This window comes from Dromaius novaehollandiae, chromosome 25, assembly GCF_036370855.1.
Source record: "Dromaius novaehollandiae isolate bDroNov1 chromosome 25, bDroNov1.hap1, whole genome shotgun sequence".
Lineage (NCBI taxonomy): Eukaryota > Metazoa > Chordata > Aves > Casuariiformes > Dromaiidae > Dromaius > Dromaius novaehollandiae.
In genome coordinates this window covers 1,363,192-1,375,836 of record NC_088122.1, presented here as the reverse complement: position 1 = coordinate 1,375,836, position 12,645 = coordinate 1,363,192, and the positions used below count along the sequence as shown (strand labels likewise).

The following is a 12,645-nucleotide window of genomic DNA, read 5'->3' as shown; positions in this document are numbered from 1 at the left end:
TGTGCCTCTCCTGTCGCCCCGTGCCATGCCCTGTCCCCCGGACACGTGACAGGACAGCACCAGCCCCTGCCCCCCCCAGGCAGCACCCCCCGGCCGTGGGGCCATCCCCCTCCTCTCGCGGCAAGCGCGGCGCCTCGGGCTCCAGGGACACATGGCCAACACCAGGCTGCCAATTCCCCAAGCAAACACGGCCCCAGCAAGGCCGACCTGGACACCGAGCCCCGTTCGAGTCCTGGGCTGAGAGCGAGCACCGGGCCCCTGCGCGGGGCCGGGCCCCTTCCCCGGGGTGCAGACAGCCCCAGCACACAGCATCCCACAAAGCAGCTTTATTCCCAAATCCCTGTGCGGGGGGAGCACGGCCGGGGCAGCCCAGGGGGTTGCGGCGCCTCCGAGGCCAGGCACGGAGGCAGAGCCAGCCCGTGGCGGGGGGACAGCGGCTCCCCCTCCTCCCGGGCTCCCACCGCTGGGCCCCCCCGCGGCAAGGCGAGGCCGGGAGCGCTGTACTTCGCCCCAGCCCTGCCCCTGCAGCGGGACACGGGGACGCCGATCCAGCTGGAAAAGGGGGAAGAGACAGCGGTGAGCAGAAGGCAGGGCTGCTGGGGCACCCCAGGCACGCGCTCCCCAGTGCCGGCAGCCCCGGCCCGGCTGCGGGATGCACCACGAGAGCGGGGTGCTGCCGGGGGCCCCCGCGCATCCCCGCGCACCCACCTGCCCTCCTAGCTGCGCGGCGATGGCTTCTTCTGCCTGCAGCCCCGTCTCGGCAGCAGCGCGGCCGCCTCGGCCCGGCCCTTGCGGAGGCCCTGGGGGTGCAGAGCACTGGGGTGGTCACGGGGGGGATCATGCCTTCCCCCGGCCATCCCACCCGCCCCGCGACCCCCCGGCCCTGTCATACCATGTAGAAGCCGGTGTGGTAGCCGCTCATGTACCAGGACATCAGCATGGCAGCCAAGGCTTCCTCCTCCTCCTCCTCCTCCCGGAGCGCGCACAGCAGCGCTGGGGACCACGGCGGGGGCACCGGCTGCCACCACCGCCGAGAGCCTCCGTTAGGGACGGTCCCGCCGCCAGGGACCCTGCCGCTCTGGAGGGGGGACCCGCAGCCCTGGGTGCCCCCGGGGCAGCTCCAGCCCCGCGGCAAGCCCGGGGGGCCGCCGCATGCTCACCTGGGGCTGGGGGGAGCAGGGTGCCCGCTCGCCCGTGCTGCTCTTCCTCCTCCTGCCCGGCGGCAGCTCCCACGGCGGGGGGGGTCTCGGCCTCCGGGGCTCCCCGCGGGGACCCTCCTCCTCCTCCTTGCAGGGACACACGAGTGTCAGCACGGCCCCCCGCAGACCCCCCCCGCCCCCAAGGTGCCCCGCGGCGTCGCTCACCCCCGGGTCGCTGGCGGCGCAGGGGGGCAGGAGATCGGCCAGCGCCTGCTGCTCCTTGTTCCCGTAGCCGTCGAACTCCACGAGGCAGGTGCCGGCGGCGGCGTCCAGCGCCCGCACCGTGGCCGGGTACAGCAGCCCGTCGCCCGCCCACACGGCGCGGCAGGCGGCTCCCACCGCCCACTGCGGGAGAGGCCGGGGGGGTCACACTGGCCGGGGGGGCACCCTGGTGTGACCCCCCCCCCCCAGCACACTGGGCAGCCTCTCCCCGAGCCAGCAGCAGGGACAGGGACCGGCCGTCACCTTGCCGCTCACCTGGGAGCCTTCCTCCTCCTCCTCCTCCTCCTCCTCCTCGCTGGTCACGCTGGAGTCCAGGGCCTGGGGGCTCTGCTCCGACTCCTCGTCCGGAGCATCCTGGGGGAGGCCGAGATGGGGCTGGGGGGCAGAGCAGGGCCCTGGTCCGGTCCCGGTTCAGCCAGACCCAGCCCAGGTTTGCCCAGCCCCGGCCCGGTCCCGGTTCGGGCTCCCCCAACCCCGGTGCCCCCGGGCCAGGCTAGTCCAGACCCTCCCGCCCCGGCCCGGTCCCGGTTCGGGCTCCCCCAACCCCGGTGCCCCCGGGCCAGGCTAGTCCAGACCCTCCCGCCTCGGCCCGGTCCCGGTCCGGGTTCCCCCAGCCCCGGTGCCCCCGGGCCAGGCTAGTCCAGACCCTCCCGCCTCGGCCCGGTCCCGGTTCGGGTTCCCCCAGCCCCGGTGCCCCCGGGCCAGGCTAGTCCAGACCTTCCGGCCCCGGCCCGGTCCCGGTTCCCCCAGCTCCGGCCCGGCCCCGGTTCGGGCCCCCCCAGCCCCGGGGCGCAGCCTCCTACCCGCGGCCCCGCGGCGCTCTCGGCCATGGCCCCGCGCGGGCGGCCCCGAACCGGCGGCCACACGTGGGTCCGCCCCGCCCCCCCGCGCCGCGCCGCGCCCCCTGGGAAACGCAGTCTCCGCCCTGGCGGCGCGCGCGGGGGCGGGGCGCGCCGCGACTACATTTCCCAGAAGGCCGTGCCGGCGCTACCAGCGAGTCGGGCGGGCAGAGCGCCGCTGCGGCTGCCCCGTCGCGCCCTCCCGTGGCAGGGGGTGCGCGACACGCCGGGAGCAGCGCGGGGGCCGCAGCCATCGGTGTAGCGAGCTGCGGCGGTGCTCAGCGGCGGAGCGCCCCGGCCCGGCGCTCACGGCCGCCACCGCAACGGCCGCGCACGTGGAGCCGCGAAACGCTACGGGAACTCCGTGCATCCACTAGGGAATGGGGGGAAAGGGGAAAAGGGACCTGGCTGCACACGGCTCTGCACGGGACGCCGGTGAGCGGCAGCCCCCCTGCAGAATACCTGCTCCGGCGCAGGCGGCCCAGCGACCGCCGCTGTGTGAGGAGCGGGGCCCCAAAACGCCGGATCCGAGGGATCCGGGGCACAACCCCGGGGCCGCTCCCGAGCTCCGACCGAAGCTCGGGCCCCGGGTTCATCCCCTTTAACGAGCGGGGACGGGGACTCCCCGTCGCCGCCAGCCGCTCGTAAATATTTACCCGACGGCAATCAGCAGGCGCCGGGCGCGAGCACCCGAGCGGCACCTCCAGCCCGGGCGCCCTCCGTGCGCAGCCCGGCCCCGGCGGGCAAAGTCCAGGGTGGCCGCAGCAGCGCGTGGCACCGCCCGCCCCCGCACCGGCTGCCGGGGGAAGCCAGCCGCGGGGCATCCCCGTCTCCCAGGCCTCGGCGAGTCCCGTGCCTCCGCTGCCGCCGGGGCCTTGGCAGCACCGATCCGGCCCGGCCGCGGGGAGGGAGCCCAGGGGGCCCGGGCAGGGAAACCACCCCGAGCGTGCAACCGGAGCACCCGGGAGCGTGCAACCGGAGCCGGCCCGCCCGCACGGAGCCGAGCCCGACGTGCGAGCGAGCGTGCAAGGGGGCTCGGGGGCGGCACGGGGTGCCCGAGGCGGGCAGCAGCGCCGGCGGCAGCGAGGACACGCGTGCACGCCCCACGGCACCGGCGCGGGTGGGCGGCAGCACGTGTGCACGCCGGCACACGGCCGGGGAGAGGGGCGGGCGTGCAAAGCAGAGCAGGCAGAGCCACGCGTGCAAGCGGACAGGAGCGCGCGGGGACCGGAGCGCGCGGCCCACGCGTGTACGGAGGCGGCAGCGCCGCCGGGGCGGGGAACGGGGCCTGCGGCGGCCGCGCGTCCCCGGCAGGTGGCAGCCGCCACCCGCCGCCGGTCGCAGCGCCGGTGCACGGACCGATCCCCCCCCCCCCGCACCCCAATGCACCGACCGACTCCCTGTTGCAGGTCCCGGTGCACGGACCGACCCCTCCCACGAGGACGTTAATGCACGGTCTGACCCCCCCCCGGCCCGTTGCAAACCCCAATGCACCGATTGATCCCCCGCTGCAGATCCCCGTGCATGGACCCCCCCCCAATTGCAAATCCCAATGCACAGACCAGTATCCCATTGCACAGACCGAGCCCCCCCTATTGCAAACCCCCATGCACGGACCGACCCCCCGTTGCAGACCCCGGGGCATGGACTGAACGCCCGCTCCCCCCAGCTGCAAACTCTTTTGCACGGACCGACCCCCCCATTGCAAACCCCAGTGCACGGACCGACCCCCGTTGCAGACCCCGGTGCATGGACACCCCCCAACTGCAAACCCCCATGCACAGACCGACCCCCCCCCCCCTCCCGCCGTTGTTTTCGGCACAGCCCGGGGCGGGGGGGGGGGTTTCTGGGCGGGGGTTCCCGCGTGCCGCCTGCTCGGGACACTCCAAAAATAGCCGCTCCCGGCGGCCCGGCCCGCTCCCCCCGCGCCGTGGAAACCCCCCCCGCCCGCCCCGGAGCACCCCGCCCCACGTGGGGCCGCGGGCGGCAGCCAATCCCCGTGCCCGCCGCCCTTCCCTTTGTGGCGGGCCAGCCAATGGGCGGGGAGGGGGCGCCGCGCGCGGCCCCGCCCCGCGGCGGGAGGCTATAAAAGGCGGCGCCGGGCGGAGCGGCGCTCAGAGCAGCGCGCTGCAGCAGCGAGCGGAGCCGGCGGAGCGGCGGCACCGGGAGCGGCACCGGGACCCCCCCAGCCACTGGATTACCGCACTTGGGCTTGATTCATTTTTCCTTTTTCCTTTGCTTCGGATCCGTCTCCGGGCTCGGCCTCTGGGCGCCCGCCCTGTGGATTACAATTGCACCATGACCCTGGAGGAGCTGGTGCCCTGCGACAGCAGCAAGTAAGTGCGGAGCCCGCGGGCACCGGGGAGGGGGGGGGCCCGGCCCGGCGCCGCCGCCCGCCGCCGCTGACGGGCCCCTCTGGTCCCCGCAGGATGCAGGCGGTGAGCGAGGCGGTGGAGCGGGTGCTGGTGGCGGCGCAGCGGCAGGACCGGCTCACCGTGGGCGTCTACGAGTCCGCCAAGCTCATGAACGTGTGAGTGTCCGGGGGGGGCAAATGCACCGGGGGGGGGGGTGGCACCGGGGCTGCGGGAGGTGTGCACGGCAGGACAGCGCAGGGGACGCAGGGGCTGGTGCAGAAGGGTCTGTCGGGGGAGGGGGGGAAATAGTATTAGTTTTTGGGGGGAGTTTGTCCAAGAATAGGGCTAGTGCAGGGGGCTGGAGCAGGGGGGCTGCCCGGGGGCCAGCCCCAGCGCCGGGGGTCTGTCGGGGGGGGGGGGGGGAATCTGTCCGGGGGTCTCTCCCAAGCCCCTTACCCGTGGGCTGGGTGCCATGGGGTGCAGCAGCCCCCCCGTGCACGGGGCATCCTCCGCACCTGCATCCGAGCTGCCCCGGCTCCTCTAACGCTGCCGCCGCCCGCAGGGACCCCGACAGCGTGGTGCTGTGCTTGCTGGCCACGGACGAGGAGGACGAAGGCGACATCGCCCTGCAGATCCACTTCACCCTCATCCAGGCCTTCTGCTGCGACAACGACATCCACATCCTGCGCGTGTCGGGCATGCAGCGCCTGGCCGCCATCCTGGGCGAGCCGCAGCCCGGCGCCGAGCCCCGCGACCTGCACTGCCTCTTGGTCACGGTGAGTGGGACCGCGGCGCACGGCCGCGCGCGATGCACGGTGGTGCATGTCCAGGTGCGATGCATGACCGTGCAATGCACAGCTGGACGCGATGCACAGCGGTGTGTGATGCACGGCTGCGTGCCAGGGCCCCGGCCTGACCTTGCGCTTTGCCCCCGCAGAACCCGCACACGGACGCCTGGAAGAGCCAGGGCCTGGCCGAGGTGGCCAGCTACTGCGCCGAGAGCCGCGACAGGAACCAGTGGGTGCCCTGCGTGGCCCTGCAGGAGCGCTGAGCCCCGCGGCGACCGCCGGCTTTTTAACCTGGAGAAAACACAAAAAAGCAAAAAACAAACCGCGGAAGAGGGAAGGAGAAGCAACCAGATTAAAAGTAACACAAACCACCCACCGATTTTATTTTTCTTTTTAACCGGAGAGGAGCAGGGAGCAGCCCGGCCGGTGGGCGCAGGACGGCGGCGAGCCGAGGATGCACCGGCACCAGCGACACCAGCGGCCGGGAGCCCGGTGGGATGAGGCCGGGCAGGAGAGGCGACGCGCCGAGGAGCGGTGCTTCCCGCGGAGGACGGGCCCCGGTGCGTGCCAACGCCGGCCACGGTGCAGCGCAGGGGAGCCCCGGGACTGGCGCGGCGGAGCGCGGGGAGGACGGACAGAAGGAAACGGTTTTGTTTTCTTTTTGGCACCTGGGACTCGATGGAAGCGAGGACTGCAAAGGGACAGATTTGCAAACGAACTTCTTTTTTTTCCCCAAGGGATAAGTGACTTATATATTCATAGACTTGCAACAGCAGAATCATTCTTTGCACTCAAGCCAGCTGGAGACCCTGATTAAATCTATTATAGAGTCTATTCTTGTACCAATTTGAAAGAAAGAAAACTATTTGCAATAAAATTTCTAAACTCAGCAGCGCCTGCAGTCGTCTCCTGCCTCCCTTGCAGCCGGGGGCACCCCGCAGGCTCAGAGCTGCCCCCCCATTTTGCGGGGGGGGGGGGAGGGATGGGGCTGGGCAGGCCTCCTGCACCATGGGAGCGCCCGGCTGGCTGCTCCCAGCGCGCTGCCCTCAGGGCTGGTTTCGGGGTGGGGAGGGAGAGGCTGGGTGCCAGGCGGCTCCAGGGCCCTGCGGGCTGCACTGATCCGTCCCTGGCACCCGACATCCCACGAAGGGGCCTGGCTGCATCCCTGCGGCTCTGCAGGTGCATTTGCAGCTAGCAATGCAGCGTGCTGCAGCCATGCATCCCGCTGGCACAGCACAACGGCCAGAGCCAGGGTTCCCCGGGCCCCGAAGCCTGTCCAGCCCCCAGGGCTCTGCGCAGCCCCCCAGCCTTGCATGCGACCCCCCCCCTCCCTGAACAGGGTTTTTTTCCAGGAATTGCTCACGGGCTGCACCCTCACGCTGCTGCGGTGGGCAGGGGCCTCGCGCCAGGGCAGCCATCACCCCTGGGCCAAGGGAAACCGAGGCACGGCACCGCAGGCGCCCCGCACCCCATCTCCCCGGGGGCTCCCAGCCCTGCCGCTCTGCAGGCGAGGGGTAACAGCACCCCTGGCATCGGGGGTCCCGGCCCCCCACAGCCCCAGCGGGGCAGGACCCGGGAGGCAGCGCTGCCTGCACCCGCCCAGCCCCAAAAGCCCCGCAGCAACCCCAGCTCCCCCCAAAAAAGCCCCACAGCCCCCCCGCCCACCTCCCTGGAAGCGCCGAGGGGTTTCCCCCGGCCCAGCACCACAGGGAGGGCTGGAGGCAGAGCCCGGCTCCCGCTGCAGCTCGGGGCAGCGTTTTTGGACAGGAAGCAGCAGTTTTTGCAAGCTGAGGCGCAGCCGCCGCTGCCTTCCGGCCCCGTCCCACGTCCCCGAGCGGTGCAGCCCCGAGCCCCCCCCACACCGCCGGGGCCCTGCAGAGCTGCTCGCTGCTGCCCCAGAGCCTCCAGCCTCCCCGCGGGGCCCATCCAGCCCCTCAGGACCCCCCCGCGGAGCAGAGCCAATACGAACGGCTGTGAAAGCATCTGGCACCGAGCCCAGGCATCTGCATGGGTGCACGGGGCTGCATGGGCCCCCCCACACCCCACAGCCTGGCACCCGTGCAGCCCCCTCCCCACAGGCCCCCCACGGAGACCTGCACCCCCCAGCTCCAGCAGCACCCACAGAGCCGTGAAACGAGTTTGTCAGGGCTCAGCAGATCGGAGCTGCTGCCGCAGCCAGGCTGCACGAGGCCCCGCTGCCGCCCCCGGCCCCGTGGGCCAGGCTGAGCCGGGAGCCCAGAAAGCCCCCGCGGCTCCCACGCGCCACGGGACACCCCCCCCTCCCCGCCAACTCACCGCCGCGGAGATGCTGCCCAGCCTGGCCCCTTCCCTCCTGCAGCCCCAGGGAAAGGAGCAGCCCGGCCCCCCCCAGGGAGGATAAACCCTCCCAGGACATTGGCTGCACCTGGGCCGCCTTCCCCGCAGATGGGGGGCACCTGCGCTCTTACCCCCCCCCGCCCGGGCCAGGGCAGCGCTGTGTCCCCCGGGGAAACTGAGGCACCGAGCCAGCTGCCCCCCCCGAGGGATGCACATGAGCGTGTGTGTGGGGGGGGGCAGTGTGGCCACAGCCGGGCTGGTGCACACGTGTGCATGTGTGTGCATGCACGTGCCTGTGTGTCCGTGCGTGTGCACACGCGTGTGCGTGCCTGGGTGCCGGCGCTCTCCCCCTGCACCCGCCCTGGAGCCGCCCTCCTCGGCTGCCCCAGGCTCACCGGGACGGGCCAGCGCCCAGCTCACGCGGGTGCACGTCTGCACGCACGCACACCCGGCACTGCACGCATGCACCGGGAGCTGCTGTGCACGCACAGGGACACCCATGCACACTGCCCCGGTACCACACACCTGCACCGGGAGCTGTTGCTGTGCGTGCACACCCATGCACACACCCATGCACACATGCATGCACACACCCATGCACACGCCCCCGGTACCGCACAGCCACACCAAGAGCTGTCGCTGCACGCGCACACCCATGCACACACGCATGCACCTGGGGACCCACCCCCCCCGTCCCAGCCCTTCTCCCGCAGCCTCCTGACCCTGTGGCGTTGCCGGGCTGCGACCAGGGACCTGCGGCGCGGGGCCTGGTGGCCTCGTCCCTTGGCAGCTGGCCCTGCCGGGGCGCTGAGGCCTGGCACAGCCCGGCACGGCACAGACCGGCACCGGCTCTCCAGCGGCGGGCGGCACTGCCGGGGCGTGGGAAAGGGCCCAGTGCCGCCCTGGGGCCCCGGCTGGGTGCTGCTGGCGCAGTCCGTCCCTGTCCCCGTCCCCGGTGCAGGCTGCGGCCCCAGGGAGGGTCTGCAGCTGTGCGGAGCAGACCCCCCCCCCCCTGCTGCCCCCATCCCATGGGAGCCGGCTGGGCTCGGTGGGGTGACACTGCCCGGACACGCCTGGGCACATCCTCCTGCCCGGCATCGCCCGCCGCCGCCGTGCGCCCGGACGGCACCCTGGGAACCCCCCGGCGGGTGAGGGTGCTGGGGGGGCCAGGACCACCCAGCCGGGGACACAGGCAGGGGAAGGCCCGCGGGGCAGGCTGAGTCTCCCCAAAACTCGTTTCACTAGTGCGTCACCAGGTCACGAGGGGCCCCAGTGATCCCCTGCCCGCGTGGCCGGGGCCGAGCGGCTGGCGCAGCCACCTGTGTGACGAGCGCGTCAGGCCTGGCTGAGTCATGGCGCGGCAGGCTGGGCCCGGGGACGGCGGGGGGGGGGGGCAGCGGCCCCAGGGCCTCCCCGCTGGCAGGGGGGCTCGCGGGATGCACCGAGCCCCCAGCGCCCAGCCTGGGCCCAGCGGCGTGGGGCAGCGTCCTGCCTCAGTTTCCCTCCCTGCGAAGCTGGGCCGGGCCGGGGGGGCCGGGCAGGTCCCGGGGAGCCCCCGGTGGGGGGGGAACCCTGCACCTGCAGCTCCCAGGCAGCACCCCGCCCCCCCCTGCGCAGCCCCCCCAGGCCTGGGCCTCCCCAGCAGTGCAGCCCCAGCTGCAGCCCCCTGTGAGCCCCCCCCATGTGCTGGTGGCCCCTTTGTTCTTCTTGCTCCATTGTTCCTGCCCCCCCCCCCGTGGGAATGGGCCATGGGACCCCGCAGGCGGCGTGCAGGGGGTGCCGTGCGTGTGCAGGGGGAGGGGGTGGGGGGGTGCTGCGTGGGCGTGGGGCTCTGTGCACGCAGCAATGTGTCGGTCCCCCCCCAGGGCTGGATCCAGACCCCCCCCGCACTGCAGGACCCCCAACACTGCGGGATCCAAACATCCCCCCCCCTTCAGCCCCACGGCCCGTGGGGACCCACGATGGGGGGCAGAGGGGGCCCCAAAGTCAGCGGGGGGGGGCAACGGGGACCCCTGTGGTCGCGGGGGCGACGGGACCCGCTGCCCCCTGAGCCGGCGGTGCTGCCGGCGTCCCCCCCGCGCTCCCGGTGCCCCCCCCGCGCCGGCGTCCCCGCGGCCGCCTGACTCAGCGGCGCTGCGGCCGCGGGGGCGGCGGGGATCCCGGGCGAGCCCGGCTGTGCGCCCGCCGGGAGCCGGCCCAGACGGCGAGGGCGGCCGGGGGCTCCGCGGCCCTGACTCAGCGGCGGCGGGGGCTGCGGCCGCAGGACTCCCCCCCCCCGCGGGGCTGCCGGACGCCTGGGTCCCCGCTGGGCCCCGGCCAAGGTGCCGCGGGCATCGGCCGCCCCGGGCGCTCCCAGCGGGGTGGCAGCGGTGCGGGGCGCTGGGCATGCGTGGTGCTGGCTCCCGGCCACGCAGCCCCGGGCACACGCGTGTGCATGCGTGTGCATGCGTGTGCAATGCGTGTGCGTGTGTGTGTGCATGTGTGTGCGTGTGTGTGCATGTGTGTGCATGCGTGTGCAATGAGTGTGCATGCGTGTGCAATGCGTGTGCGTGTGTGTGCACGTGTGCCCGCAGTAGTGCGGGGGGGGGGGCCATGCCTGTGCACCTCGTGCCCCCCCAGCCACGCAGCCGGCCCCCCCTCCCCGCCGGCACACGCCGGGCACACGCTGCAGCCGGGCACAGCACGGTCTGGCGCTGCACGGAGCCGGCATGGGGCCTCCCGCCAGTGCCGTCACCCCGCGTGGGAGCCCGGGGCCCCCCAGCCCCCCCCTCGGCCCCCCGGGCCCTGGGCCACCCGGCCGGCGCCGGAGCTGGGGCGGGAGCTGGGAACGGGCCCCGCCGGCGCTGCCGACGCTCCACCCGCGGCACCGGCCAGGGTGGGAGGGCGAAAGTCCAGCAGACGGGAGGCTCCCGGCACGCGGGCCAAGGCGGGAGGCGGTGCGGGGGCTGCCGGCGGCCGGGCGCTGTGGGGACCCGTCGCCTCTGCGCGGGCGGTGAGGCCGCGTCCGGCCCTGCTCCGCACCGGCTCCGGCTCTGTTGGCTTTGGGCCTTGCAGCCGCGAGCGGAGCGGGGAGGCCGGGAGGGGAGGCCGGGAGCGGAGGCCGGCGCGTGCCCGTCCTGCCCCTTCCCGTGCACCGGGGCCCGTCGGGGCCACCCAGCGCGTGACACCGCGCCGGTGCTTTTCCAGCCGGATCAAAGGGCCGGGGCTGGGCCGGGCACTCGGGCGCTTTTCCATCCCGCGGCCCCGGCACGCGTCGTGTTTGCCTGGGGAGTTTCCACGGGAAACGGCCACCCCTGGCTGCGGCGGTGCTGGGGCCGGGGCCAGCGCAGGGACTGGATCTGTCCCGGCCTGGGAGAGCTGGTGTGCGCCGTTTCTGGAAGAGGAGGGGACCGGCGCCGCGCGTGCAGCTGCGTGTGCAGTTGTGTGTGCAGTTGTGTGTGCAGCCGTGTGCGTGCATATGCACGTGCAGTCACAGGGATGTGTGGGGCACGGCTGCAGGGAGCTGCCGCGGAGGGTGCAAACACAGGAACCCGGTGTGTGTGTGTGCGTGCATGTGTGCATGCACAAGTGCATGTGTGCGCGCATGTCTGTGTGTGCATGTGTGCATGCATGTGTCTGTGCATGCACAAGTGTATGCATGCGTGTGTGTGTGCATGTGTGCACATGTGCATGTGTGCATGCACAAGTGTGTGCATGCATGTGCATGTGTGTGTGCATGCATGTGTGTGTGCGTGTGCATGCGTGTCCCCAAGGCTTTGCCGGCCCCGGCAGCGCTGGGGCGGGGGGGGGACATCTCCCCAGCGCAGCCGCCGGGACCTCGCGGCCCCCCCGAGAGGGCCCAAGCTGCAGATGGGGACACGGAGGCCGGGGGCCGGGGCCGTCCCTGGTGGCAGCGCTGGCGCCGGGCGCGGGGCGGAAGCGCGACACGGGGCGCGCCGGAGCAGGAAGCCGCCCCATGGCGTCACGGGCCGCGTTTCCAGCGCGTCGTGGGCGCCGGCCGGCCCGGACCCCCCGCCCGTGCGTCAGTCACGCGGGGGGGGGGGTGGGATCCCCGCCGCGGCTGGGGTGGACGGGGACAGCGGCGGGTGGGGGCACCGCAGGGGTTCCCCGCGTCGGGGTGGCCCCGAGCCCCCATGACCCTGCAGTAGGAGCGCGGTTTGTCCCGGCGCAGCTCTGACGCTGCCTGGGGCCCAGGCGTGTGCAACGCTGGTGGGATGCCCACGCACACGCGCGTGCAATGCCGCTGCAAAGGCCATGCACATGCATGTGGCAATGCCGGTGTGACGCACACGCGTGTGCAATGCCACTGCAAAGCCCACGCACACGCATGTGCAATGCCGCTGCAAAGGCCATGCACATGCATGTGGCAATGCTGGTGTGATGCACACATGTGTGCGATGCCGCTGCAAAGCTGTTGCACACACATGTGCAATGTCGCTGCAAAGCCCATGCACACGCGTGTGCAACGCCGCTGCGACCCCCCGCAGCGCACAAGCAGGGCTGGCGCTGCCTGCACCGAGGGGACACACCGCCAACCCGGGCAGGATTTGGCCGCGGGCAGGAGGAGCCGGGAGCAGAGGAAGGGCCGCGGGCGAGGGGCCATGCGGGGCGGCGCTGAGCACCCTCCCGGGCAGCCAGGGCCCCGCTGCCAGCAGCTCGCCTGGCCCCGACGCCGAGGGCAGATAATTATAGCTGCAGAGAAGCTAAAAATAGCCCCGGCGAAGGAGACGGGTTATTTTTAGCGCCGCCGCGCACTCCGTGCCACCAGCGCTCCGCGGTGCAGCCGGGCCGGGGCCCTGCGCCGGCGGGAGGCTCCGGCGGCCTTTCAAGCGCTGCCAGCTGCCGCAAGGCTCCGACTCCGGCGCCGGCCTGCGCCCGGCTTTGAAGAGGGTTCCCGGGACCGCGGGAGCCGCGCTGGGCCCAGCAG

At 73.2% G+C, this 12,645-nt stretch overlaps 2 protein-coding genes across 4 annotated transcripts; one reads left to right on the top strand and one right to left on the bottom strand.

The window, feature by feature from the left end:
* Window positions 1-311: 311 nt before the first annotated feature.
* Window positions 312-2,331, bottom strand: LOC112992763 (survival motor neuron protein 1-like). 3 transcript variants are annotated; one of them, XM_064497503.1, is made up of 7 exons: window positions 2,225-2,331; window positions 1,677-1,796; window positions 1,365-1,544; window positions 1,161-1,286; window positions 893-1,018; window positions 709-800; window positions 312-552 (listed from the first exon to the last, which is right to left on the bottom strand). In XM_064497503.1, the coding sequence occupies exons 1-6, from the start codon at window positions 2,249-2,251 to the stop codon at window positions 717-719; spliced, it is 663 nt and encodes a 220-aa protein (XP_064353573.1). In that variant the 5' UTR covers window positions 2,252-2,331; the 3' UTR covers window positions 312-552; window positions 709-716. The 3 variants fall into 3 exon arrangements, with proteins under 3 accessions (XP_064353573.1, XP_064353574.1, XP_064353575.1); XM_064497504.1 differs by having other exon boundaries at window positions 1,161-1,283; XM_064497505.1 differs by having other exon boundaries at window positions 1,677-1,775.
* Window positions 2,332-4,353: 2,022 nt separating this feature from the next.
* On the top strand, window positions 4,354-6,291 carry GADD45B (growth arrest and DNA damage inducible beta). Its single transcript, XM_026115987.2, has 4 exons — window positions 4,354-4,596; window positions 4,689-4,790; window positions 5,177-5,390; window positions 5,552-6,291. The coding sequence occupies exons 1-4, from the start codon at window positions 4,559-4,561 to the stop codon at window positions 5,663-5,665; spliced, it is 468 nt and encodes a 155-aa protein (XP_025971772.2). The 5' UTR covers window positions 4,354-4,558; the 3' UTR covers window positions 5,666-6,291.
* The last annotated feature ends 6,354 nt before the right edge of the window (window positions 6,292-12,645 follow it).

Bases quoted from the DNA above. Each gene is read 5' to 3' on its own strand.
- LOC112992763 (XM_064497503.1), bottom strand. From the start codon at position 2,251: ATGGCCGAGAGCGCCGCGGGGCCGCGG. The intron at 1,287-1,364 runs GTGAGCGACGCC...TGTCCCTGCAAG, and splicing joins GCGCCGCCAGCGACCCGGGG to GAGGAGGAGGAGGGTCCCCG. The intron at 801-892 runs GTATGACAGGGC...CTGCACCCCCAG, and splicing joins ACCACACCGGCTTCTACATG to GGCCTCCGCAAGGGCCGGGC.
- GADD45B (XM_026115987.2), top strand. From the start codon at position 4,559: ATGACCCTGGAGGAGCTGGTGCCCTGCGACAGCAGCAA. The intron at 4,597-4,688 runs GTAAGTGCGGAG...TGGTCCCCGCAG, and splicing joins GTGCCCTGCGACAGCAGCAA to GATGCAGGCGGTGAGCGAGG. The intron at 4,791-5,176 runs GTGAGTGTCCGG...CGCCGCCCGCAG, and splicing joins TCCGCCAAGCTCATGAACGT to GGACCCCGACAGCGTGGTGC.